Source organism: Aythya marila, assembly GCF_965140915.1.
Source record: "Aythya marila genome assembly, chromosome: 3".
Taxonomy (NCBI): domain Eukaryota; kingdom Metazoa; phylum Chordata; class Aves; order Anseriformes; family Anatidae; genus Aythya; species Aythya marila.
Genome location: NC_139044.1, coordinates 7,743,268 through 7,767,702, shown reverse-complemented (window position 1 = coordinate 7,767,702; position 24,435 = coordinate 7,743,268). Strand labels below are relative to the sequence as shown.

General features: G+C 40.7%; 1 protein-coding gene across 5 annotated transcripts in view; it reads left to right on the top strand.

Moving 5' to 3' along the window:
• The window catches only part of ACYP2 (acylphosphatase 2), a 41,860-nt gene extending 20,941 nt beyond the window's left edge, over positions 1-20,919 (top strand). The window contains exons 4-5 of one of the 5 annotated variants that reach the window (XM_082755663.1): positions 6,381-6,460; positions 19,978-20,084. In XM_082755663.1, the coding sequence (XP_082611789.1) occupies positions 6,381-6,453 (73 nt within the window). In that variant the 3' untranslated portion in view covers positions 6,454-6,460; positions 19,978-20,084. Of the gene's footprint in view, positions 1-6,380; positions 6,461-19,977 lie in introns of all 5 variants that reach the window. The other 4 variants (XM_082755665.1, XM_082755666.1, XM_082755662.1 and 1 more) reach the window with 4 other exon arrangements.
• The last annotated feature ends 3,516 nt before the right edge of the window (positions 20,920-24,435 follow it).

Genomic DNA, 24,435 nt, shown 5'->3' with positions numbered 1-24,435 from the left:
CCTGATCTCCTTCTATGCCAAAGTGACGCACTTGGTGGATGAGGGAAAGGCTGTGGATGTGGTCTACCTTGACTTCAGCAAGGCTTTTGACACCGTTTCCCACAGCATTCTCCTCAAGAAACTGGCTGCTCTTGGCTTGGACTGGCGTAGGCTTTGTTGGGTTAGAAACTGTCTGGATAGCCGGGCCCAAAGAGTTGTGGTGAATGCAGTCAAATCCAGCTGGAGGCCAGTCACTAGTGGCATCCCCCAGGGCTCAGTGCTGGGGCCGGTCCTCTTTAATATCTTCATCGATGATCTGGATGAGGGGATCGAGTGCACCCTCAGTAAGTTCGCAGATGACACCAAGTTAGGTGCGTGTGTTGATCTGCTCGAGGGTAGGAGGGCTCTGCAGGAGGATCTGGACAGGCTGCACCGATGGGCTGAGGTCAACTGCATGAAGTTCAACAAGGCCAAGTGCCGGGTCCTCCACCTGGGGCACAACAACCCCAAGCAGAGCTACAGGCTGGGAGAGGAGTGGTTGGAAAGCGGCCAGGCAGAGAAGGACCTGGGAGTGATGGTTGATAGCTGGCTGAATATGAGCCAGCAGTGTGCTCAGGTGGCCAAGAAGGCCAACGGCATCCTGGCTTGCATAAGAAGCAGTGTGGCCAGCAGGGCTAGGGAAGCGATTCTCCCCCTGTACTTGGCTCTGGTGAGGCCGCACCTCGAGTACTGTGTTCAGTTTTGGGCCCCTCACTACAAGAAGGACATGGAGGTGCTCGAGAGAGTCCAGAGAAGGGCGACGAAGCTGGTGGGGGGTCTGGAGAACAAGTCCTACAAGGAGCAGCTGAGGGAGCTGGGCTTGTTCAGCCTGGAGAAAAGGAGGCTCAGGGGTGACCTTATTGCTCTCTACAGGTACCTTAAAGGAGGCTGTAGTGAGGTGGGGGTTGGTCTGTTCTCCCACGTGCCTGGTGACAGAACGAGGGGGAACGGGCTAAAGTTGTGCCAGGGGAGGTTTAGGTTGGATGTTAGGAAGAATTTCTTTACTGAGAGGGTTGTGAGGCATTGGAACGGGCTGCCCAGGGAAGTGGTGGAGTCACCATCCCTGGAGGTCTTTAAAAGACGTTTAGATGTAGAGCTTAGTGATACGGTTTAGTGGAGGACTGGTTAGTGTTAGGTCAGAGGTTGGACTGGGTGATCTTGAGGTCTCTTCCAATCTAGAATTTCTGTGATTCTGTGAAAGTGTGAAGGGATAACAATACCTTTTGTGGTTAGCTTTCCAGTTTAATTTTATTTTCAAGATAGAATATTTTAGCTTTTTGAGTTCTTCCCAAATAAATTAATTCTAGACATGTGTAGGAGCATAATATTATAATTATATAATATTATTTAATATTTTATGCATGCAAGGGATTGAAGTGTAAATATGGCCTCATGGCTAACAATGGGTATTATTAAGTTTCCATTGGTCTATGTGGGAGAACAGCATACAGGAAATCAGCAGGAAACAGCTAAAAGATACTTCATCACAATTCATAGTGGTTCTCAAAATTACATTTTATTAAGAAAAGTTCTTTTATTAAGAAGAGGTTACACATAGACATGTTCATATAGCAAGTGTGGGGTGTTGCAGAATTCTCGTCTGCAGCTGATGGCACCATCTGCTCCTCTGTAGGACTGTCCCGTAGGATGTTGATGTGTCTCCAGTGGTGCGTCAAGGAGAGGCAGCCAGGAGTGTGGTATCATGGGCTTGTGTCCATGTCCAGCGCTGAGGCTAGCAGAGAAGCAAAAGCACTAACAAGCGAACCTCTGTGTGTTGTGCCACCCCCCTCCTGGGCCTACCCTGTCAGCAGCCCCACTGTGATGTGGCTGTGACATCAGTGGGGCTGGTGCCAGCGGCACAATATGGGAAGGGACTGGGTGTTGACCTTCCTTATCATGTGGCCATGGAGTCCAGGGATCTCTCCTGTAGAATGTTGACGTGTCATGGGCTTGTGTCCATGTCCAGCGCTGAGGCTAGCAGAGAAGCAAGTACAGGCAACAAGAGAACCGCCCATGTGTAATACCAGGCATCTCCTGGGCCCACTGTGATGTGGCCGTGACATCAGTGGGGTTGGTGCCAGCAGCACAATGTGGGAAGGGACTGGGTGTTGACCTTCCTTAGCAAGTGGCCATGGAGTCCAAGGATCTCTCCTGTAGAATGTTGACGTGTCATGGGCTCGTGTCCGTGTCCAGCGCTGAGGCTAGCAGAGAAGCAAGTACAGGCAACCAGAGAACCGCCCATGTGTAATACCAGGTGTCTCCTGGGCCCACCATGTCACCAGCCCCACTGTGATGTGGCCATGACATCAGTGGGACTGGTGCCAGCGGCACAATATGGGAAGGGACTGAGTGTTGACCTTCCTTATCATGTGGCCATGGAGTCCAGGGATCTCTCCTGTAGAATGTTGACCTGTCTCCAGCGGAGTGCTGGAAGAAGGCTGTAGCCATGGTCTTGCTCTGTCGTTTTCCAGGATTCTGTCTGTAATAATAATTAAAAAAAAAAAAACAGCTGGAGGGGAGCGGCTGCCCTTCATTGCCATGGAGGGCCTCTCCTCTCCCTCCTCAGCCCACACTCATCTGGCTGCTCCTCTGCCAGACTGGCTGGACTGGCTTGCTGCGGCCCTTTTATAGCCACCAGGGCTGGCCGCATCACGGGCTCCCCCTGTGACATGGCCACCGCCAACATTCTGTCCCCTGTGACATGGCCATGGCATCACTAGGACCAGTGCCCACTGAGCAGAAGAAGTGCTTAAATAAAATAAAGTAAAATAAAGTAAAATAAAAGTATAACAACAAACAACAGCCACTTGTTATTCTGGGGAGGGAAATTCAGCAGCTGTAAGATCGGTTTGAAGATCAGCAGCTGAGCAAAGTTTAAAAGAGCATCAAAGCCTGCAGGTACTGCCTACCCACTGCCACATTTTAAAGATCTGTGTGGTACTTGCTGCTGAGATTTGTGGGCTTGAAGGCTCAATTGCAGCAGAAAAATGTTTGCTGTCTGGAGGTGATACTTCACACTTTGGGTATGAAAGATGTCCAGTGCCCAACCCTGTGTCCGCAAGTGCCTGACAGTGCTGAGGATGTCTCAGCCAGAGCTGTAGACTTGCATCTTTCTTTCTCTTACGTGAACCAAAGATTTTGCCAGTGGCTGTCCTGTGCTGCACACTCGAGTGGGACTCAAGAACAAAACCCATAAATTATCTTCCATCTGCTTGATTCATTGCAGACTGTTACATCCTCTTTAGAGGATGGCAAGAAGATGGCAAGAGGTAGCAGGCACAAAGCGAAACCCGGGGGGGTTTCCTCTGAACATCAGGAAACGTTTTGGTGCTGTGCACGGGCTGCCCAGAGAGGATATGGTTTAGTGGGGGACTGGTTAGTGTTAGGTCAGAGGTTGGACTCGATGATCTTGAGGTCTCTTCCAACCTAGAAATTCTGTGATTCTGTGGGGAAGATGGAGGCATTTATGTAACATTATATATACGTCTGGCCGCATGTATCCTTGAATATCTTTATGTAGTGTCTTGGTGGGAAGACTTCAGGGACCAGTGATGCTGTCCAGCTGATGCCTTCTTGACTGCTTTACAACTTTGAATTACAAGGCTGAATGCTTGAAATACTCCTGAGGTGCCAATCATGCAGCATTGCAGGGGCCCTGAACCAACCTTACAGGGATGTAAGTGAAACCAGATGCGAGTGCAGGCTAGCTGGGAAGAGAAGTGAGAACTTGATTGTGGCAATTCTAAGCTTAAAAAAAGCTCTTTCTAGCAATACCTGGTATTTTCTTTTACTTCTGAAACTCTCAGTGATAGAATGATTGTGCCGAAGTATTTTCTTAAAGAAGAAACATTTTAGGATTTCAGTTTTAAGTTATTACTGGGTTTTGGTGCCTAATTCATCGCAGAAGCTCAATACTTGTAAACTTTTAAAAGTGGAAATGGCTTGGCTTGGAGATCTTCTGGTGGTTTGTTTATAGCTTATTTCTGTGACTAGAGGTTCCTGGACGGTGTATGATAGGACATGGTCTTCATAGTTAGGCTTAATTTAGGGTTTTGTTCTGAAGAGCTTTATATCAATTGAGGAGTCAACATTACAGAGTGAATGAGTTGCTGTTCCTGAAGAATGAACTGAACAGGGCAATTACTATTACTTTGTAGTTCACCAGTGTGAAACCATGTTAAAAACTGTGGTGCCAACCATTGCTGTGCTTTCTAACCTATGGAAGGTCACCTGGGGCTATTCCCTGAACACTGGTATCTTAAAACAAGCAAAACTATTGAACATATGCTATTTTAACAAATATTTATCCAATAAGTGGCCAATATAGATCAAGAAATTAATGAAAAATATTTCTTAAAAATTCCTTTTAACAGCTGGAATGAGTTGCTTCCTGTAGCCAGCATCTCTCATGCAACAGTTTCATTATTATCTGAAAGAATTTTGCCATAAGGGAAGTGTTTTGCATTCCTTAGTGAATGTATCCCCTGCCCTAAAGAACAGTAAATAATCAGTAATTGTTTGGGACTTGGAACTTTCTTAAACAGAACTTATTTTACAAGCATATCAATAAAGAAAGCATTTTGAAGGTTAGCTACTGACATTGAACAGAGATTTAGGTGTTCTTTATCAGTTTTGCAGAAGAATCCCTAGGTTGAAGAGCATGCTGTCTATGTACTTCTTTGTTTCTTTCACTTCTCATGTTAATCTGTTCTGCCTTTGCCTATAGGTTTACAAACATGGCAGGTTGTGCCCATTTCCCATAAGGAAACTGTAGGTAGGGTTGAAGCTAATGCCCTATCATACTCACCCTAGGAACCCAGACGCATGAGCTCCCATTTATGTGTGTGGGTATCTCCAAGTGATGGCTTGTTCATCTACACCTGTCACTTGATCATCCATCACACACTGGAGATGTTCTTTTTCAGGCTTTACCCAGATGTGAGGTTTTACTGTGCATCTTTTTTTTCTTGCATCTGCAAACTACCCAGCAACAAGGTAACCTCATCAAGAGGTTTAAGGTGGCTTCCTTATTCTCTGTAGACCTCTGTGCCATTCTTCATATAGATTGAAGCCATTTTAAGTACAACTGTCACAACCAGAGGTTGTGAATGCTGATGTGCTGCAGAGTGCTGCTGTCTTTAATTTTAATGTTCTTCTGTCTTTAATTTTGCATATATAGCCACATGATTAGTGTTCTATCTTTGCCACATTCAACTCTGCTTAAAACAACTTCATGGATAAGGTGTCCAGCCAGGTTTATCATAATTGTGTTGCTGGTTTATTTAAATGTTAAAGCTATAGCCATGTGACCGTGTCAGTCCTGTGTGCTTGTAGTAAACCTAACTGTATTAAAACTATACATAGGGATCAACGTCTCAACTGTTTACACGTAGTTTTCTGTTCTGGTAATCTGTTCACTTTAGAGTTCACAGAATCACAGAATTTCTAGGTTGGAAGAGACCTCAAGATCATCGAGTCCAACCTCTGACCTAACACTAACAGTCCTCCGCTAAACCATATCCCTAAGCTCTACATCTAAACGTCTCTTAAAGACCTCCAGGGATGGTGACTCCACCACTTCCCTGGGCAGCCCATTCCAATGTCTAACAACCCTTTCGGTAAAGAAGTTCTTCCTAACATCCAACCTAAAACTCCCCTGGCGCAACTTTAGCCCCTAAAGTTGCTGTGTACAGGAGATGTACCATGAGGGCACTCCACGGGGCAGCCATCGCCCCGCACGCAGGCACCAGCTGGGGGAGATTCCCCCTGGGCTGAGCTGTGCCCCTCATGGAGCGTCTTGGGGGATGCTCTGGGTGCAGGCAGCGAGCAGGGGAAGGAGCAGGACAGGGGACAAGAGGGAGCACAGGGTCATGCTGCCCGCAGCTGGGCAGGAGGAGGGGCCCAATGCACGGCACCGAGGGCTGGGCTGCGGCTCTCACCCAGGGAGGGTCTGTTGGGTCCGTCCCACGTCTCCGAGCCCTGCGGCGTGCAGACCCACGGCTCTTCCCCGTGCTCCAGGCGATACAAGAGGTCGGGTTTGGGGCCTGCATACCCCAGCGAGGCGAGGAGCTCTCCATGTTGCATTTTTCCCCACTGTAACTTTTCTTAATCCCTGAAGTAAAGGTTCTGAATGTATACCAAAAGAAAAGAAAGAAACTCCGTGATCTTCCACCAAGTGCTCTGTTGCTGCAGGGTTTTGTCTGTTTACTTGTTGGTATTTGCAGGTCATACCAGTGGTGTTTCAATTGTGTATCTGGGAAAAACGTACATTTTTCAGATAAAATCAATGTTGTTCTGCATTTTGTGAAAGGTAGGAAACCTCATTCCTTTATTCAGTTCTTGGATGTCGTCTAACCTTTCAGATATATCAGTGCTGTTGGTTTTGGAGAGTATCAACTCGAGCAATTTGGATCTTTCTCTGTGCCCAGACAGTGAAGGACTGGTAGGTACAGCAATCTAATCTAGCTTTCAACTCCTGGAGAGGAGTCTGAGGGTTTCTCAACTGTCAATTATAATTTGCTTAGTTGGGCAGTGTTTAGTTTTGTCTTTATCATTTTACTGTTGCTGGAAGAAGAAAGCAAAGCAGATGTTAAATACTCTAATTAAATCAAACCCTTTTGAATCTTAGCTGTGATCACATTCCTTATTATCTGGGTAAAAGGGTGTTGCCTCTTGAAGTTCACATTGGATTTTTGCTTAAGATACTAAATCTGGTTTTCATAACATAATGTGCTTAATCTTTGAAACAACTATACTGAGATGTGCTTACCATCTTTGGGGTACACTTGTGAAGGATTGGACTCTTAGGTTAAAAATTTAAGTGATCCTGAAAAGAAAACTCTTTAAGTGTCCGGTCAACTTTTACAGGCCTCCACTGAACTGATCACTAACTTACTTTGTAAATGAAGCAGTGTTAGCAGTTGAAATAAGAAATGGACCATTTTCTATTTGTGGATTTGGCATCTTTGTCTTCCAGTATTGGAAAGTGAAGTCAGGAATAAGTGTCCAACAATTAAAACAAAAACTGAGGTGGATATGTTTATTTTAAAGCTGCAGTGCTGGGTATTTATCTAGTTTTGGGGAAAAATTAAGAAAGCATAGCAGCACTTCTGTGTTTATTGCATCAATATATAGACGAATAAGCAAAATCACATAAAAGAATGAAGTGTTGTTTCTCCTATCATTAAAGGAGAGTGGAAAAACAGAATGATTCATATTGTGTAGTAGTAAAGGATCTGTCAATTCTTGCATTCTAAACTCTTGCTTTCCATTGTTTATAAGTAAACCAAAAAATACGTAGGCGAGACTAACATCCTGTATCAAGCTGAAAGCCAAAACGGATGTACTGTTTTAATTAAATAGTAATCTTGCTTTTGTATTATGAGAGACAAAGTTGCTCTCTAATAGCAGGGTGGAAGTAGTCTTTGCTTGCAGGCACCTTGTTGGTAATAATTCTTGTAGCTCTTAGACTTGAGATGACATATTTGTCATGTAACAAAAGAGCAGTCTCGCCAAGTTCAATGTGGGAGTTTTTAACTAACACAGTGGTTTTGTTGTTCCTGGTGGTGTATACACACTGAGAAGTTTGTAGAAGTGCGGAAGACCTAGGCATATGTTTTCCTTTAATTTTAATGAAAGTTCTGTGGCTAAATTCCATGCATTGCAATGAAAACTGAGTCCATAACTGTGTATGGGATTGCTTAAGGCGTGTCATATGTTCAATTCCTAGAATCAGAATCAGTGTTACAAGTATTTACTGTCTAATGAGCTGCTAGCAGAAGTCCTTGGTGACTGGACTTGTACATCTGTTTACTTCCAAGTACCAGGATTTCCAGTCTCCTGGATTTGTTTGGTGTCGCTGCATAATTTAACATGTGGTTTGGTGTGTGTACCCAAGAGGAAGTGTGAGCTGGTGGTTGAGATAGCATTGGTATTCAAGAGTTTGAAGTATGTTTTGTCTGACCCTGATCCTCTAGGAACGCTAGTCTTCTGAGCTGGAAATCGACATGCATTTGAGAATATCTATTCATGTATCCAGAAGTCTCACAGTGAGGATCTAGCTCTTATCTTTTTACATCACCTGTAATGAGGGTTTTGTGCAATGTGGTATACAGTACTAGCAGGTGTTACTTCAGACATCTTTGAATATATGCTTTCTAATGAAAATTTGCATATAATACTAAGCTTATAACTTAACCAGGAAAATGATTTGGTATGATGTCAGAAATATAGCTGTTATTTTGGACTGCCTGTATTTCTGCGATACATTGTACAAAAATGGTGAATGTCTGCTTGTTGGGACTATAAAGGATGAAATTCTGATTCTGTCATTGGAAAGCCTTCCACTGATTTCCGCTGGATGGGAATTTCACACAACTGGGCTTCTCTCCTATGGAGGGTGCTCCGTCAGGGTAGACTGCCCTCACTGAAAGCAGCGCTGCTCCCAAAAGCGGGGGCAAGCAAGAAGACAGAAGTATGCTGTCTATGCTAGATGCAAAGGACTTCTAGAGATGGACATATTCGTAAATTACATGTATTGGTGGCGGGTCTGCAACTTTGAGGGTCAGGAAGAAGCTGTGAAGTTGAATTCTTTGTCTAAGACTTGCTTCTTCCACTGTAATTCACTGTTTGTATGACTGATTATGTGCTTTGAGAGGTCTTGTTCTAGGAAACAAGCCAGTCTTGAATGCCTGTACTTGAGCTATCTGCCTGTGGAAATCTTTGTCACTGGAAGCACCAAGTAACTCTAAGTTATTTTGAAATGTGTTCCTTAAAATTAGTTATTTAAAAGTTAGTTAAAATAATTGATTTTTTTTTTCCCTTTAAGGAACTAGTAACTCCAGACTTCAGTCCTGAATCCCATCCTAATATGCATGTTAACACAGTTGCAAGTCAGGAATTACATAGGTAATAAGGAAAGGGTTAAAACTTGCACAAAGGCAATCGCCATCATACTGTGACCATCACAGAAAATTCTCTAAGTCAGGAAATACATAATGCAGCTGGGCATCAGTGAGTACACCAACGAATGATCTCACTTCATTAATGCTGTTGGAAGGCCCCGTAGATTGCTTCAAGCTTTGGAATGGAGAAAACTTGTTTCAAAATGATGAGTCATGACTAGCCCATCAACTTTCAGTACTCACCCTTTCTTGCATTAATGAACCAGTGGCAATTGGTTCTGAAACATAGGTTAAGTCAAGCATAATATTAATTAAATTTGTACATCAATTTCAATAAAAGTTGGCTCTTAATGAAATCTCTGGGGTTTTCAAGCATTTTGTAATTCTTAAATCAGGATACAAGTCCTAAGTAGTCCCTGTAGCAGTCTACAGTATGAAAGTGATAGGAAACAGATCAGCCTGTTTCAGTGGTCAGGCAGAATAAAATCAAAAAGGGGGAAGGGAAAGAAATGGCATAGATTACAGAAAACAAATGAGATGTTTAATACTTCTTGACAGCGCCTGAAGCTTAAGGGAAAGATGAAAAAATAGAAAGATTTGAGTTTTGGAACATATCTGTACTTTGCCAGTAATTCTGTTCTTACCAGGTACTTAACAATTATCAAAATGTGTGTGTTAAGAAATTGTTGTTACTCTTACCCTGCTGTTATACTCCTCTTTTGCGACACAGCAATAGTGGCATTGCCTGAGCTATCAAAGATTTTTGTTCAATGGAGTATGCTTAATTACATACTTAATAAAATATGAGCTGATTTTTATTTAACTCTTACCACTTACTGAACTGTCTTAGTGTTTTCTGGGCATGTTATTCCAAAACACCTTTTTTTCAGATTGCCTCCTGATGCACCTTTCATCACCCTACAACATGTGAAGCCTAATGGATGAAATTGAGACTTGATGGCACAAGACAAAATGCTTGTTAGTAGTTAACAATACCTACTTATAAGGAGTACTTCAAAAATAGTATGGGCCTATCAATTTCCAAAAATGAATTTTTTTTTTTTAATTAGATGTTATTTTTATGTAGTCATAGATCTTTAAGTTTTGTGAAAACAGATCAAGCTTATTTCACTGCCTTCACTGGAAGTGTCACTGTTGCATTGAGTAGAATTTTGCTTTTCTTATAGTTCTTGAAATCTGATTCTTTTTTTCTTTTCTTTTTCTTAAGTACCTAAAAAAAAAAAAAAAAAAAAAAAAAGTACTTCTAAAGGGCAGATCTTAATGAGACAGCAGGAAGATGTCCAAAACAAATAGAAGCTTAGAAGCTCAGGGAGAAAGACCAAGCCTATTACCTCTATGATGAACACTTACTAAATCTGCTGTTTTGGTTTTCTAAGTGGTGGCTGAGAGGGTGATAGGTCAGGATTTCACGTCTGGCTTTATCTTTTAAGGTTTTATTTCTGGGAAAATAAAAAATAAAAAAATCTCCTACTTGATTTTATCTCTTTTGCAAATAAAACAGTTTTTTTTTTTTTTAAAGCAAATAGTCCAAGAAGCAGATTTATTTAATAAAAAAAAATAAGTACTACAGCACATGAAACATTGAATCACAAAGAATGTGAATTAGATTGTAATTGAATAAATATTAAAAAATTTGCTTTATTTTTTGAAACAAAAACATTGAACCAAAACATGTTCATGCTTTGATAGCTTTTTTTAATAGGTTGGAGCTTTGATATTAAATGTGTTTATTCACACTGAATATATTCATAACGACAGTTTATAGATTGAAGGAATGGACTTAGCCATAGGCATGACTGCAGACTGCAGCACTGCTGCATCTCACATGAATAGTCTTTTTTTTTTTTTTTTTTTTTTTTTTTTTTTACAGAAACAACAAATAACACATGGAGAAATTTTAATTTATGGTAACTAATCAATTGAAAAGGTGATTTTAATTATTAATTACAGGGGATATTATTTATACACCTACCTTGTACACCGCTACACAACCACTACATCCTTTGTAAAACTACATTCTTTGTAAACATACTGTGCTGGGTTCACCTCAAGAACAGGTTCTGGTGTGCTGGAAACAACAAATAGCTCTTGTGGAATAAAGAATGCAATACTTATAATGTATCCTTATGTTAATCTCTTACATCCTCCTTATTTTAGCTGTGTTGATAATTCAGGATGCTGTAATTTTTTTTTTGCAATTAAGTCTTGGCAAAGCCCAAGCTTAAACTTCCACACGTAAAATTGAAGCAGTTTGTTGGCTACCATGGTCCACTTGGTGCTTTTTTGAACAGCTGTGCTCTCAAATGGAGTATTGATTATTATAGTAAATTTCTGTTGGTTTACCTCATATGCTAAAATACCTGCTATTTTATATCACAGTTGCTTTTAAAGCTTTTTGAGGTTGTGGGTTGAAAGATGGATGTAACTATTTCCTTGAAAGTGTGCAACTTAAACTACACTACGCAACCTAATTTAGTAAAGGTGGGGCGGGGAGGAGCTGAGCTAGCTGAATATTTGTTAAGAATGTTTCAAAACACTAAGCTATAGAAAAATGGAAAATAAAATTCTGAGTTGTTACATACTTTCTGCCAACGGGCATCCACTTACATGGGAGTTAAGATATATGTTGCTGTTGTCTTTAAAATAAATGTAGTTTGTAAGTCCCAGCATACATTCATCAGTTGAGCTAATAGTAATAAAATGTATCTGAGATGCCAAAATAGCCAAAGTAAATATTTCAGCTTAAAATTGGTTTGGCTGAGATTTTTTTTTAATGTGTGGGATGGGTTTTGTTTTCACTGCTAAAAAAAAAAAAATAATAAAAAATGGGCAGGCAAATGTTTTGTGCATCTGAAAGCAATTGTACATGCACTTCAGCATGAGGAACAGCTGGATATCCCACTGCCTAATCTGTGCTCACATGTGTGGATGCTTATATAAGGTACTTTGATAGAAACAGTCACTCGTGCATGTTCTGAAGTGAGCTGACCCTTTATCTCCTGAAGCATTCAAACAGTGGTATCTTGGGAAGGGGAAATGTGTTGCAGTAACTGCAACACTGGAAGTGTTAGATATTCTGACATGGACTTGCTTTGCGCTCTATAATGCGAAGCTTTAAAAATGGTGATACTTTCATTTTAAGATCTCCATTTTTTAAATAGTTAAAATAATTCCAGTTAAAGCAGTTGGACAGTTTGCATCTTCTGAGTATCTTTTTGTAGCTATCTATCTTGACTTTTGAGGAAAACAGCATGAATCCCAGTCATGCTTGAAGGAAATCACTGTCTTTTGGTCTGGCATTATTTTTAGTTCTTGCATAATAACTTAATCATATTTTCTGTGTGAATTGTATCTTCTCTGCAGCTCTCAGATCAGTAAGCATGGTAATGTGGGAGTTAATCTTCACGGTTTGTATGTCTTCCTCCCTTGCTGAACCCCATTACAAAACAGCAGAAAAGTGTAGTCTTTGGAATTTAGGACTGCATTTGTCATCTGCACAATTTGCAGCTGCATTTGAATGCTTTTCTGGACTGTGGGTGCATGTAGGTTTGATCTGAACTCAGACTGTATGTCTAACTGAGGTCTTTACTCTAAGGGCTCTCTTGTTTTTACCAGGCTGGATAACGAAATGGATTTTTAAGTGATACTGCTGATTTGTCCAGTGTGATGTGTAATTATGGTCTGCTAACAGGGTTGCTTTGAAATGCCTAAGGTTAGCATCTAATCAATTTTTTAAGATATTTTTATTTCTTGCTCAACTATAACACAGCTATTGGCTTTAAATACAGCTTATGTGGATGATGGATACTAACCGGTTGTCAAGTGTCAGAGAAGTAGGTTTTCTTAAGAAGCCTGAATTGGTATGCTAACAGCCAAGGTTCCTCAGTTAAACTTCTTATGGTCTTTCATGTAATATATGGGGTATCAGAAATCATTTTTGATTGCGTTCTATGTGGTAGAGTGGTGTTAGCCGAAATTGTACTCGGTTTGTGTTGTGAGCCAAACCTTTACCCTGCAGGATGCAGACATATTACAAGGAAAAATAATAGACCTTTCTGCTTCATAGAGCTCTCTGGTACGTTTATTGCTTTGGGAATATAAGACATGAGTTTAACAGGATGTTCTCTTTTGTCCTGTGCTTTCTATAGATCAGCATGACATAAAACCTATTTTGAGTTACTGAAATGGCTAACTTGGTTTTATTTTTCATTTCTTTACTCTTCTTCATTGGAACAAATGTCTGTGATACTGCATATCTTTTTTTGAGAAGCGAAATGTGATTTGTCAACTTCATTTGAATGAAGAGATATTCTGATAATTTTTATGAAAATGCACGTATGATTGCATGCCTGTAAATAACTAAATTATACGTCAAGTTTACCAAAATAATTAACAAGAAAATCCACATCAGATCTCTTGTGTAGCACATCAGAAAATCTTCAGATTTGGTTTCATTTATTTGGGGGATCATTCGCCTCTTTAAGATGTAGACATTTAATGTAGATCAGATATGAATAACAAAGTAAATTTCAGACTCATTTAGCGTGGAAAATATGTTCAAGATCTTCAAATCTCAAATTTGAAATACAAAAGGTTGAATTCTGTGCTAGTGCAAGCTAGTAGTGATCTTTTACATAAAAAGAAAATCTTCCCTGATAACACATACAGTTTGCAACTAACATCAACATTCAAGCTACTTTTCTCAGTTTAATGAATAGAAATGAGACACCAAAATATATGTATTTGAAACTTACTCAACATTGTCACACCTAATTTGTACCTTTGGTCTCTCAGTTTCTGCTAATTTGTCCTTGCTGTTGATATTATTTTCAAGTAGTATCCTGAAGAAACTTGTACAATGTACTCTCTAGAGAAATGCTAGCCTTGAGTACAGCAGGGTTTGTCAGAAAAGGAAGAAATACAAACAAATTAATAATCTTCATTTGTCAGCTGTGCTTATAAATACAAATTCAGACCCTAGTTTTGATTAAATATTTTTTTCTCCCCTTTCTAAAACAGCTGTGGACTTGACCCACTGGATATTTTAAGAACTGGCTGTTGTGATTTATGGAGCAGCTAGCAAGCAGGCAGAAGCAGCGCAGTCTTCCCCATGCCTACAGGCTCAGTTCTATTCTGGGGCACCACACCTACGCCTGAGCAGGTTGCTTGATTTCTGGCCCACGCACTTGTTGGCCTGTATCCTTAGACTGCTGGTGTTTTTCCTTGCTTCCTTTAATGCACTGAAGTAACCTGTCTCTTGGTTTTGATTCGTTGGTGGACTGTGGTGGGGTTATCCTAGTACAAGTGTTAAAATTTCTCTCCCTTGCACTCTGTCTTGTTCTGCCTCTGCTAATTCCCCCTTCTTGCAGATATGGGTATGCAAAAGGTGTGAATGTGCAGCTACGTGCACACCTTTGATCCTGCCCGCAGTATTTCTGGTGTTTTATCAAGCAATAAGCACAAGAGTTTAAAAAATCTCTTGCTGCTATTTCCCTGAGGGGAGTGCAGCAGTTTCCATGGCAGCAGAGGCCCCCTTTAGTACAGCTCCACAAGCAGCCACATTTCAGGTCAGGCAGCTTCAGGTTTTACCCCAAGCTAGAGCCTACATTCAAGAATTAAGAAAAATAAATACAAGGAGCAGAGGAAGAAGATTGGTAGGAGAAATTTGACTAAGTTTTGATTGAATCCTCTTGACTTTATCCTGCACCAAAATGTTTGCAAGTCTTCCCTGGATTTTTCTGGGGACCCTTTGCACGTTCCCTGGCTTCAGAATGTTTTCTCTATTTTCTCTACCTTAACTGCTTTTGCTAAACTTAATGCTAAATGTGGTGGTTTTTTTCTTAGGCCATACAATTCAAATAACATCGGACAGCAGTGTTTTCAAACACTTGTTATTAAGGTTTTTGTTACCTTCCTGTTACATTCTTTCACATGAACACTTAACTTTATAAATTGTTTCCACATTCCTCTCTTACTGTTAGGGCCATGCAACATGAACAGAGGTGGAGGGGTAGTGGAATGGCTCTGCAGTAACTTATGAGCTGTAACATGCCTCTACTATAAAGGCTGCAAGAAGCTTCAGCTTTATGTGAATTTAAGGTGTATAAAACAAAAAGGCTTTAAGTACAATCTTCCTAGTCCTTAAGACTGCAGAGAAAGCCATGGTTTCCAAGCCTAAAGTTCTTTCTAGATGGTGGAAAGCCAGACAGCAATGAAAAAATCGCATATTTCTGTTCTGCAGACACTTAAATATAAGGATTTAGGAAACCGTGACAGTACTGTTTCAGAATACAACAACATTTTGGAGATATTTCATAAATATTTGCAATCCTAGTCTATACACTGTCACAGATGTAAATACAGTCTTCAGAAAGCAACATTCTCTCAAATACTTTATCCCAAACAAAGGGAAATAAATTGTAAACACACCAGTGCCTTTATTCTCTCCCCCTCTAAATACAGCACACATTTCGCTTGTTCTACTGTAAGTAACGCTGGGGTTAAGACAAAGAGAAACAAATATATTCCTAAGCTGTGCCTGGCTCACCAATGTTGATGCTGTAGATCACTTTTCAGGTCTGTTTCTAGCATTGTAGGCTGTAAAATGCTGTAGTCTCAGTTATATGTAGAAAGCCCAACTAGTTTATTCTAAATAAGTCACCGTAAAAGCATCCTATGTGTATTGATGATTTGATACAGTATCTAGCAAAGGAAAAATGTCTTGTTCATTTATGTGCTTGTTTGGTATGCCCACAACTTCCCCAACACTTGATAGATTCTTTCCTTGTAAATGACACGGTACTTATGAAAGATGCTGTAATATTAGCTCTGGAGAAGTCATGGTTCTTTGAAGCAGATTAAAACCATGCTTTGAAACAAATCATCCCCAAAATGTGTTTTGGCAAAAGTTTCTCACCTTATATGTGCCTTAGCCTCAGAGCTGGCCCACAGGAGTGTCATTAGTACAAAGTGTGGTGGTCTTTTCAGGTGTGGAGACTAGGAATTTATATAATGCTGTCATTCTTCTGTGAGTGGTGAGCAGCTGTTATTCCCTAAATGATCAGACATGGACAGAAGCCACGTGGTAAAAACCACATATCCTTAAAAAGAGACCCAGCCAAACCCTTAAACCATTTCCTCTTGGGTCAGAACTCAAGTGTAAGGGTTCATAAGAAACTGCTGATAATTCATCACTTTCATTATTGCAGATTTTCTTTTTTACTTCCCCGCTGTACACCAGCAAAGGATGGCAAGGCTTCTTTCTTGTGCTGCATCCCATCTCGTAGGGAGTGATGAGCTGTGTGCTCTGCCACTTCCCACGCCTGCACCTACTGCATGACTTCCATTTTTCTGTACCAAAGCAGGAAAGATTTTGCTTAGAGCATAGTGCAAACAAAACTATTTCAGAAAATGTTTGGTTTTATAGTATAGATTCTGTTCTCTTAAAAAGTCTTCGGGAAATCCAAGTCAGTCTGCTGGCTGTAGTACTCAAAGTGTGGTGTTTTTCATGTCTGTGCTACCATGACCTTGTATGACATAGGCAAAGCTCCTTAAATGATACTTCCAGAGAAATACCTGTGGGAGCAGTGCCCTGGGCGAGGGGACACCTGATGGATGGAGCATGCTTGAGCAGGCCCCAGTAGCCCCACGCTGTGCCCGGGGCCGGGTGAAAGGTGTGTGTGTGCTTTCACAGGCGTGCATGGCCGGGCACCATGGCAGAAACGGCCCTTGGGGTGCTGTCTTCCAGCCATGCATTGAAGGAACATTCCTGGTTGCCTCGGCAACAAGCCGGAGTCCCTCGGCAGGGCCGGCTTGAGCACAGAACAGCACGGTTCTGACATGCTTCTGGTGGGCTGAGGGCCCGTGCAGCCCTCAGCCCACCATGGGATGGGCAGAGCTGGGCGCAGAACCTTCCGGAAGGGAGCTGGGTGGGCTCCCGGTGGCGGCACGTGTCTGAGCAAGCCAAGCAGTGCTGGGCGCTCTCGAGGCACCGTGAGGAGAAGGCTTGGCAGGGCGGGCGGTATGCGGGTGGTTTCTTGTCCCACCTCAGGCAGCTACTGCAGAAATGTGCCCGTTAAAATAGCCATTGAAGGGTGAGCTGTGGGCTCGGCTCCTGCCAAACTTCATATTATTTATTTATTTATATATGTATATATATATATATATAAAGGGGTGTCCCCATTTGAGTTGGCCTGCCCCAAATGGGGGGGATGAGTTGTCCTACCCGCTCCCGAGGAGCATCGTGCAGCCACGATCAGGTCGGTGGCTGCTGTACGCGGTGAGGTGCAGCTCCAAATGCCACAAACTGGGTAATGTGCGGTACGTGCTGGGTGGCCTGAAGTTCATGGCGTGTGAGAGAGCTAAGGCTGAGAGAAGTAGTAGGGGGCGCAGAACGTGCTGTTTATTTGGGCCTACTGATACCAATGGCATTTAAAATGGTTCCAAAGATATCTTTAGAGATGCTGGAGATAATATTTTCTCATTTGTAGATAAATGAGGAATGATCTACAGTAACTGTATACTAATTGTAGCAGATACAGATTTCTTGCTTTGTCAGCTGGTACAAAAAAGTGCTTTCTAGTGTTAAGTGTATGGTGTGTCTTGTGCAAATATGAGGAAAGATGGATGAAGAACTGAGCCCCTACAGCCATGCAAATCTGAGGTAGGGAACAGCTCTGACTTTCTTCCCTACTTCCCGCATGAACTAAAGTTACATAAATGTGTCATATTAGGTTTTAGTGGAGGTGAATTGTTTTATCTGGACTCTTACTGTTCTCACTTTAGTCTTCTCCATGTGAGACTGTGGATCTGACAATAAAGCTTGCCCTGCATGGAGTTTGTAGTGTTACTTTGTACATGCAGTGGAATTTAAGAATTGGGAGCAGCCAAGGACTCAGTTGACCTTAAGTACAGCTGTGAAGGCTGGCAAGGAAGATGTTTCTGATTTTTGTCCAGGACAAGCTCACCTTAAAATGAGAAGAGGGGTGGCCGTGGGGGTTGTGTTTTCCTGTGGATGTTTCATTAGCCTTCTAAAAATGGTGTACTCAGATTTTTGCTTCAGGTGATTTAGCATTTCAGATGTTTTTCTTTCTGATTTTAGGCCATCCACCTATATTATATACTTATGCTGAACAGGGCCCCTTTCCAATTTCTCATGAGGGAATTTTGTGTCAGTTACTAGGCTTTTTTCCTTCTGTTGAGATACCTGGTCACCCTAGGACTCAAGCACCAAGTGCTATTCTGGTTCACTCATGTATGTCTGTTCCCATGCTACACTCCTTACTGCAAAATTTTGTCTCAAATACACAAGAGGGGATGTTCACAACATGAAGCAAAGAATGCAAGGTGCGAAGATGCATAAACATCTGACAAATGTTTCTTAATTTGAACTGCTGGCATAATTTATAGACTAAATTAAAGGTTGTCACAAGAGGTTGATTTTGAATGTGAGAAGTCAATCTGTGGGTTGTGTCTTCCAGGGAGTCTTTACATATAGAGCCTCCTTTTTAGTGGTCTAATGGGAAGTAGGCTTAAAAGAGCTTTTTGTCTCTGCAAGGCTGTAATCCTTCATGCTTACTGCTAGGGTTATGTTTCAAGGTATATGAAGGCTAACAAATACCTGCATTAAGTGTTAAGAGTGTGTATTTCTTCATAATCAAGAACCTGTGCAGAGAGTTTAAAGAATGAGATTAGTTGTGTAGATGCTCAGTATAGGCTTGGTGCCATCCGTGCTAGTTCTAAGAATAATAAACCACTTGTTTCTTGTAGTCATCTAAGATATCTCATGTCTTTTATACAATTTTTGATAATGCAACAAAAAAAAATCTTGTCAAATACAGGGTCTTGAACAAGGTACGTTTTGATCTCCCTATTTTTATTTATTGTCTTAAGCAGCTTGAGTGCACAGTTCTAATAAAGACGCTTAGGTGCAAGATGGCTGCATTTTATAATCTTCTGTGTGATTTTGCAAGGGATGAATTAACTTTAAAACAACTTCAATGCTCTTCAAATGAGAATTTAAATGAATAGTAATATTTTAATTGCAGTTACATGCCTACAATTTATGTATCACTGAAGTTATAAAAAGTATTGTGTGGAAATACACTGAAGTGTTATAGGCTAGAGTATTCTTTCTTTTTAGTTTTCAATACCACAAAAAATCCTTAAAGTGCGTTTTGATAAAGAAGCCTGTAAAGAAGCAGATGTCTGCAAATCAAGTGTTAGTGCACCTCCTTTTATCACCAGTGGCTTATTACTAATGTGCCAAAGTTCAAATTGCTGCAGCACAGGAAGATGGCTGGTATGTAGTTAGGAGCAGCCATCATACTGTCAGCTTCTGGACTGTTACCTCCCTGGAATTTATGTTCAATACAGTTTTTTAGTGTGCTGTGGAAGAAAAAAGCAAGAGCCAAATGAATTTGATTGGATCATAATGCAAATGCATGTAAAACTCACTGAATTTTGTACAGGTGTGTTTTTTTTTTTTCCTCCCCATGTTTCTTATTTCTTTGATATCTCATAATTTAATACTGCTTTTTGTTCTGTAATTTTGGTTTGTTTGCTTTATCCTTTTACTGGGTTTGATAGTGTCATTTTTATTTCAACTTGTTTTTTGTTTTTGTCAGAACAGGGTAAACTGGCTGCTTGAGTTTTTTTTCTTGGTACTTTTAAAATTATTGACGGCTTTGAGGTCCTTGCTACAAGTATAATATTCAATCTGCAAAGCTGATACACCCATTTTAAAGCTATTAATTTGGGCTTAAAAGGGGTCATTACATAAAAAATTTACCAGACAGAAAAAGGCTACAACAGACTTACTTGCTGTTCTATAATATGTTTTGAAATGTTGACACTTAAATGCAAAATTAACTTAAATTAAAGGAGTCTGGGAGGGGAAACAAGGTAACTAAACATTTGGCATAGTTTTCTTATTAAAAGACTGTACTTATGGCTCTTAAAAGGGGAAGCATGATAGGAGAATAAACACTACATGTACAGTTGTTTGCATGCTAACCCTCTCTTATTTTTCTTGCAGGAAATCCTGGCTGACTAAAGTTGGAAGCCCAAGTTCTCGTATAGACAGAACAAATTTTTCTAACGAAAAGGAGATTTCCAAGCTTGACTTCTCAGGATTTAGCACTAGATACTAATAGAAGAAAACATCACTAAGCACAAAACTGGTGTTTCTGCTGCATGATAGTTTCTGTGCGTCCATAAAAGGTCACAAACACTTGGATGCTTTCTGTACTTGAAATAGATGATTGCTGTTCACACAAAGTAAGAATTCTTAGTTGCTGTATTAGGTATTTCACAACATGATTGTCAATGCTTGATATCTAAAGTGTCAATATCTAATTTATTGCATCTTGAAATCTATATAAGTCGCTAAAAGTATCATTGATTATTTCTGTACAGTGATACTTGTTATTACAACCATATGAAACCTAATCTTTACACTGTAAAGGATAAATAAATAATCACTATGTTCTACAGTTCATAACCTCTCCAGAAATTAATAATTCAGAACTGGAACTCTTAGAGAGGTATGATCTATAATACAGAGGTATTAGAATATTACTTGTGATAATTTAAAATAAATGTGCATTGCTTCAAACAAAAATTAACTGCCTGTGGTTTTAACATACTCTAAGGTGATGCAGGTACTTTTTGGAACAGGATGATGAAACGCATTGCCTCTCAACCTCTTTTCCTTGTCTGCCTAAAGCCTAAATCTCTACTGATGAAAAAGGATATTCCATTCTTTTTGCTGTATGATTTTATCGAAATTAACTGAGGATTTCAGTTACTGTCCTTACTGGATGAGTATTTGCTCATCCAGTGAGTTGAATTGGGTACAACAGAGTACACCCCCAGAAGTCATACCAAGTACATAAATGGTCTTGAGAAAATTGAATCATGTGCTTGCAATAAATACTGGATAAGTCTCTGCAATATTGGGGTTTTAGTATTTTTTTTTCCACAGTTATCAAGGAGTCTGTTAGGGCTGGAACTGACTTACACCTTCAATTTGAAAGTACTTCTGTGTCAGGATTAGTCCATGTAGGAGGACTTCAATAACATCTTCAGTATACCCAAGCAGGCTCCTGTGTGATCTGGCACCAGGTGCGAATGTGCAGCGATGGCGGCTCAAGCTGTAAGTCCCTGTGAGAAGTATATGGACCCGAAGCTCACTCACTGCTTACCTGGCCTTTGGTGGTAGCTGAGCAGGGGCCCAGCCCCCTGCTCTTCTCTGTGGCTCTGTCCTCGAAAGTACCCTTGCAAAGGGCACCTAAAACTAGATTTCTGCTGGCTGTTCTGCACCTCTTCGAAGGATGGATAGTGTCAGTTTAGACAACGTCCTCAAACATGCAATTTTTATTTTTTACTTCAGAAAAAATGACGACATTTTGTAACGTAAGTATTGTACCCTTGTATATGTGCAGAGCAAAATGTGCATTAGAAAGTATATTTCTAATGACTACTAGATTTATTTTCACTGGTCCTTTGTGTATAAAGCAGTAAAGACTCCTTTCTAGAATTTGCAGAAGTTACTTGTAAATTGTTCTAGTTCATACTGCATTTGACTTCTGTAATTATACAGAAGCATCTTTTGTTAAATTCATTGTGAATAACCCTTGTTCCACTCAAATGGTAAATGGCAAAGTTCAAGTGTAGTAGTAGCTCAGTAGAGGTTGCATCCTCTCTGAGAACTGTATCCTGTCAAACACAGTTCACATTTTCCTTGAAGCTACCTGGCATAAAATACACCCCCAAAGGCTTTTCCAGCCAAATTGTTTTGGTCATGTTGTGAGAAACAATGACAGAGGAAGGCGGAAAATAAATAGGACGCTAGATAGACAGGAAGGAGAGACAAAGATGGAATTGTTATTCTGATGTTTTCGCATGGGTAGAGCTGTGTGATAACAATGGCTCAGTAACTGCACCCTGACTCCACTAGAAACACGAGGCTTAGGAATGGGTATCCAGCCATTAAAAAAAAAGGCTAACTTTTGGGGGAATACAGTCTGCTGGTTATAAACCTTCAGAAAGTTAAATGGTGAAAAATTTGTGTATATGTTTCACATGGAAAAACAAAAACAATATTTAAAATGATAACAAGCACTTTACTGAAGACTTTGAGTGCCTTTTTCAACCAAAGGAAGTCAGAAGTTACTACTAATATTACAGTATTTAAGTAAATACAATTTCTGTGATCTCTGCAGTTCTGGGCACCACAGTACAGAAAGGATGTAAAACTGTTGGAGAGTGCCCAGAGGAGGGCCAAGAAGGTGGTGAAGGGACTAGAGGGGAAAATGTATGAGGAGCGGCTGAGGTCACGTGGCCTTTCAGCCTGGAAAAGAGGAGGCTGAGGGGAGACTTCATCGTGGTCTACAGCTTCCTCACGAGAGAGAGGAGAGGGGCAGGCGCTGACCTATTCTCCTTAGTCACCAGCGATAGGACCCGAGGGAATGATGTCAAGCTGTGGCAGGGAGGTTTAAGCTAGACATCAGGAAGAGGTTCTTCACCAAGAGGGTGGTCGCACACTGGAACAGGCTCCCCAGGGAATTAGTCACTGCACCAAGCCTGTCAGAGTTTAAGAAGCGTTTGGACTGTGCACTTGGTCACATGGTCTAAAAGTTTGGGTAGACCTGTGTGGTGCCGGGAGTTGGACTCAATGATCCTTATGGGTTCCTTCCAACTTGGGATATTTTATGATTTCTATGATCTGTGGCCTGTATGCTGGAGGCTAGATCTTCTGTTGAGTCTTAGTGGCACAACAGGTTTTGTGTGTAGTAACACTAAGCCTCTGCTTACATGCTGGATTTGAGTCTATCAGATGAAAAGATGGTTGATTCTGGAATACATCTGTAACCTTCCTCTGTGAGTTGGCAAGACTGCTGTTTTCAACATCCATTTTTCTCTTGTTTAGTAATATCAAAACAGGCAAAAAATACATGCCAATGTCTTAGTGAGTTTAGCTTTGAGCATTTTTGCTGTTATTTAAAATTAAAATGCACGCACCCATACACCTCCTCCTTCTAGCTGAAGGCAAAGGACCAAAATGGTGATGAGTAGCAACGCATAATATAGGGCTAGAGCATGTCCATGTGAACTTGGGGCTTAGCCTGTTACCAAGGTGGGGGCTAATACTTGAATTAGAATGCCACTGGCATCCTGATGCATGGCTTCAAAGAAAGTCCTTTACCTAAGATTTTAGTTGTTTGTTGTTGCATTGAAATCAAGCTTGAAGGCATCATCTCTGTTCCTAACTGATGACAGATAACTATGTTTTATTCATGCAAACCCCTGCAGTACAGTTAGGATCCTGTATTTGTCTAGGCACGTAGTCAGCTTGAACTAACTTGTTTAACTCAACAACGAGGGAAATGTTCCATTTGCACAAAGTGGCACCTGCCTTACTTGTGGGTAAACACAACCATGTAGGACGTCTGTCCAGGTGGTCATTGGCAACAAGCAAATCATGTACTTCTGTGAAAATATGTTGCACACAAAATGGAGGCTTGTGCTGACTGCAAGAAATAATAGACTGAAGCTTCTAAGTGGTTCACATAAGACGGTGTTGTCAAACACATTGAAAAGAAGTAGTGTACAGGACTGAGTGTGTCATTGTTGATATCCTGAAAAAGCTGTTATAAAAGAACAGACACCAGTCTGTTTTTTACATCTTGGATGAATTTTTCCAAGATAGATATTTGAAGGCTGTTCAAAGTAACTTCTGTTCTCCATCTGAAAGGTCTTTCAGATTGAGGCAGGATGCAGTCCTGCAGTGTGAGCAGGTCAGGAAGGCTTGACAGTGAACCTGTGGCACAGCAACGCTTAGTGGTAACTTAGGTCTCTTGGTTTACTGGGGAGGATAGCAAGGCTGGCATATGTGCTGGTGAATTTAGAGGCTGTGAAGTTGGAAAAGCAGCTTGTCTGAGGAATTCCAAGCCTGAGCACCTTCATGTTTAGGTAGTGTTTGACCATTTGTAGGATTTGGTTGCTGGGAAGCATTTTTGCATGCTGTAAGTCGCATGTTGCTGTGCTACTGCACCTAATGAAATGTCGTGTATTGTATGTATAGGTGCATGTGGTAATCTTATTTGTTTAATCCTCAGATTCTGTTAAAGTATCGTGAGTCCAAAATATCCAGCTTGTGGAAACAAAACATACGCAGAACGTCAGAGCAGTATATCTAAATGTAATGAAAACACCAGTGATTTTGAGGAGCCAATGAATTCCGATGGTAAGACAGAAAGGGAAGAACAGTTAGCTAACTAGACATGAAAAATAAGTTGACACCTTCTTCCTCTACTTCATACTAATATCAGTCAGGTATAACTGTAGATATTCTTTATTTTTTATTTAGAATTATTTATTTCAATACAACACAGAAAGAACAAGCGATATATAGTCCAGGTCCATTTTTGCTGTACGTGGAAATAGTTTTCTTAAAGCCTGGTTAGAACTGAACAAATTTCACATTAGTTTC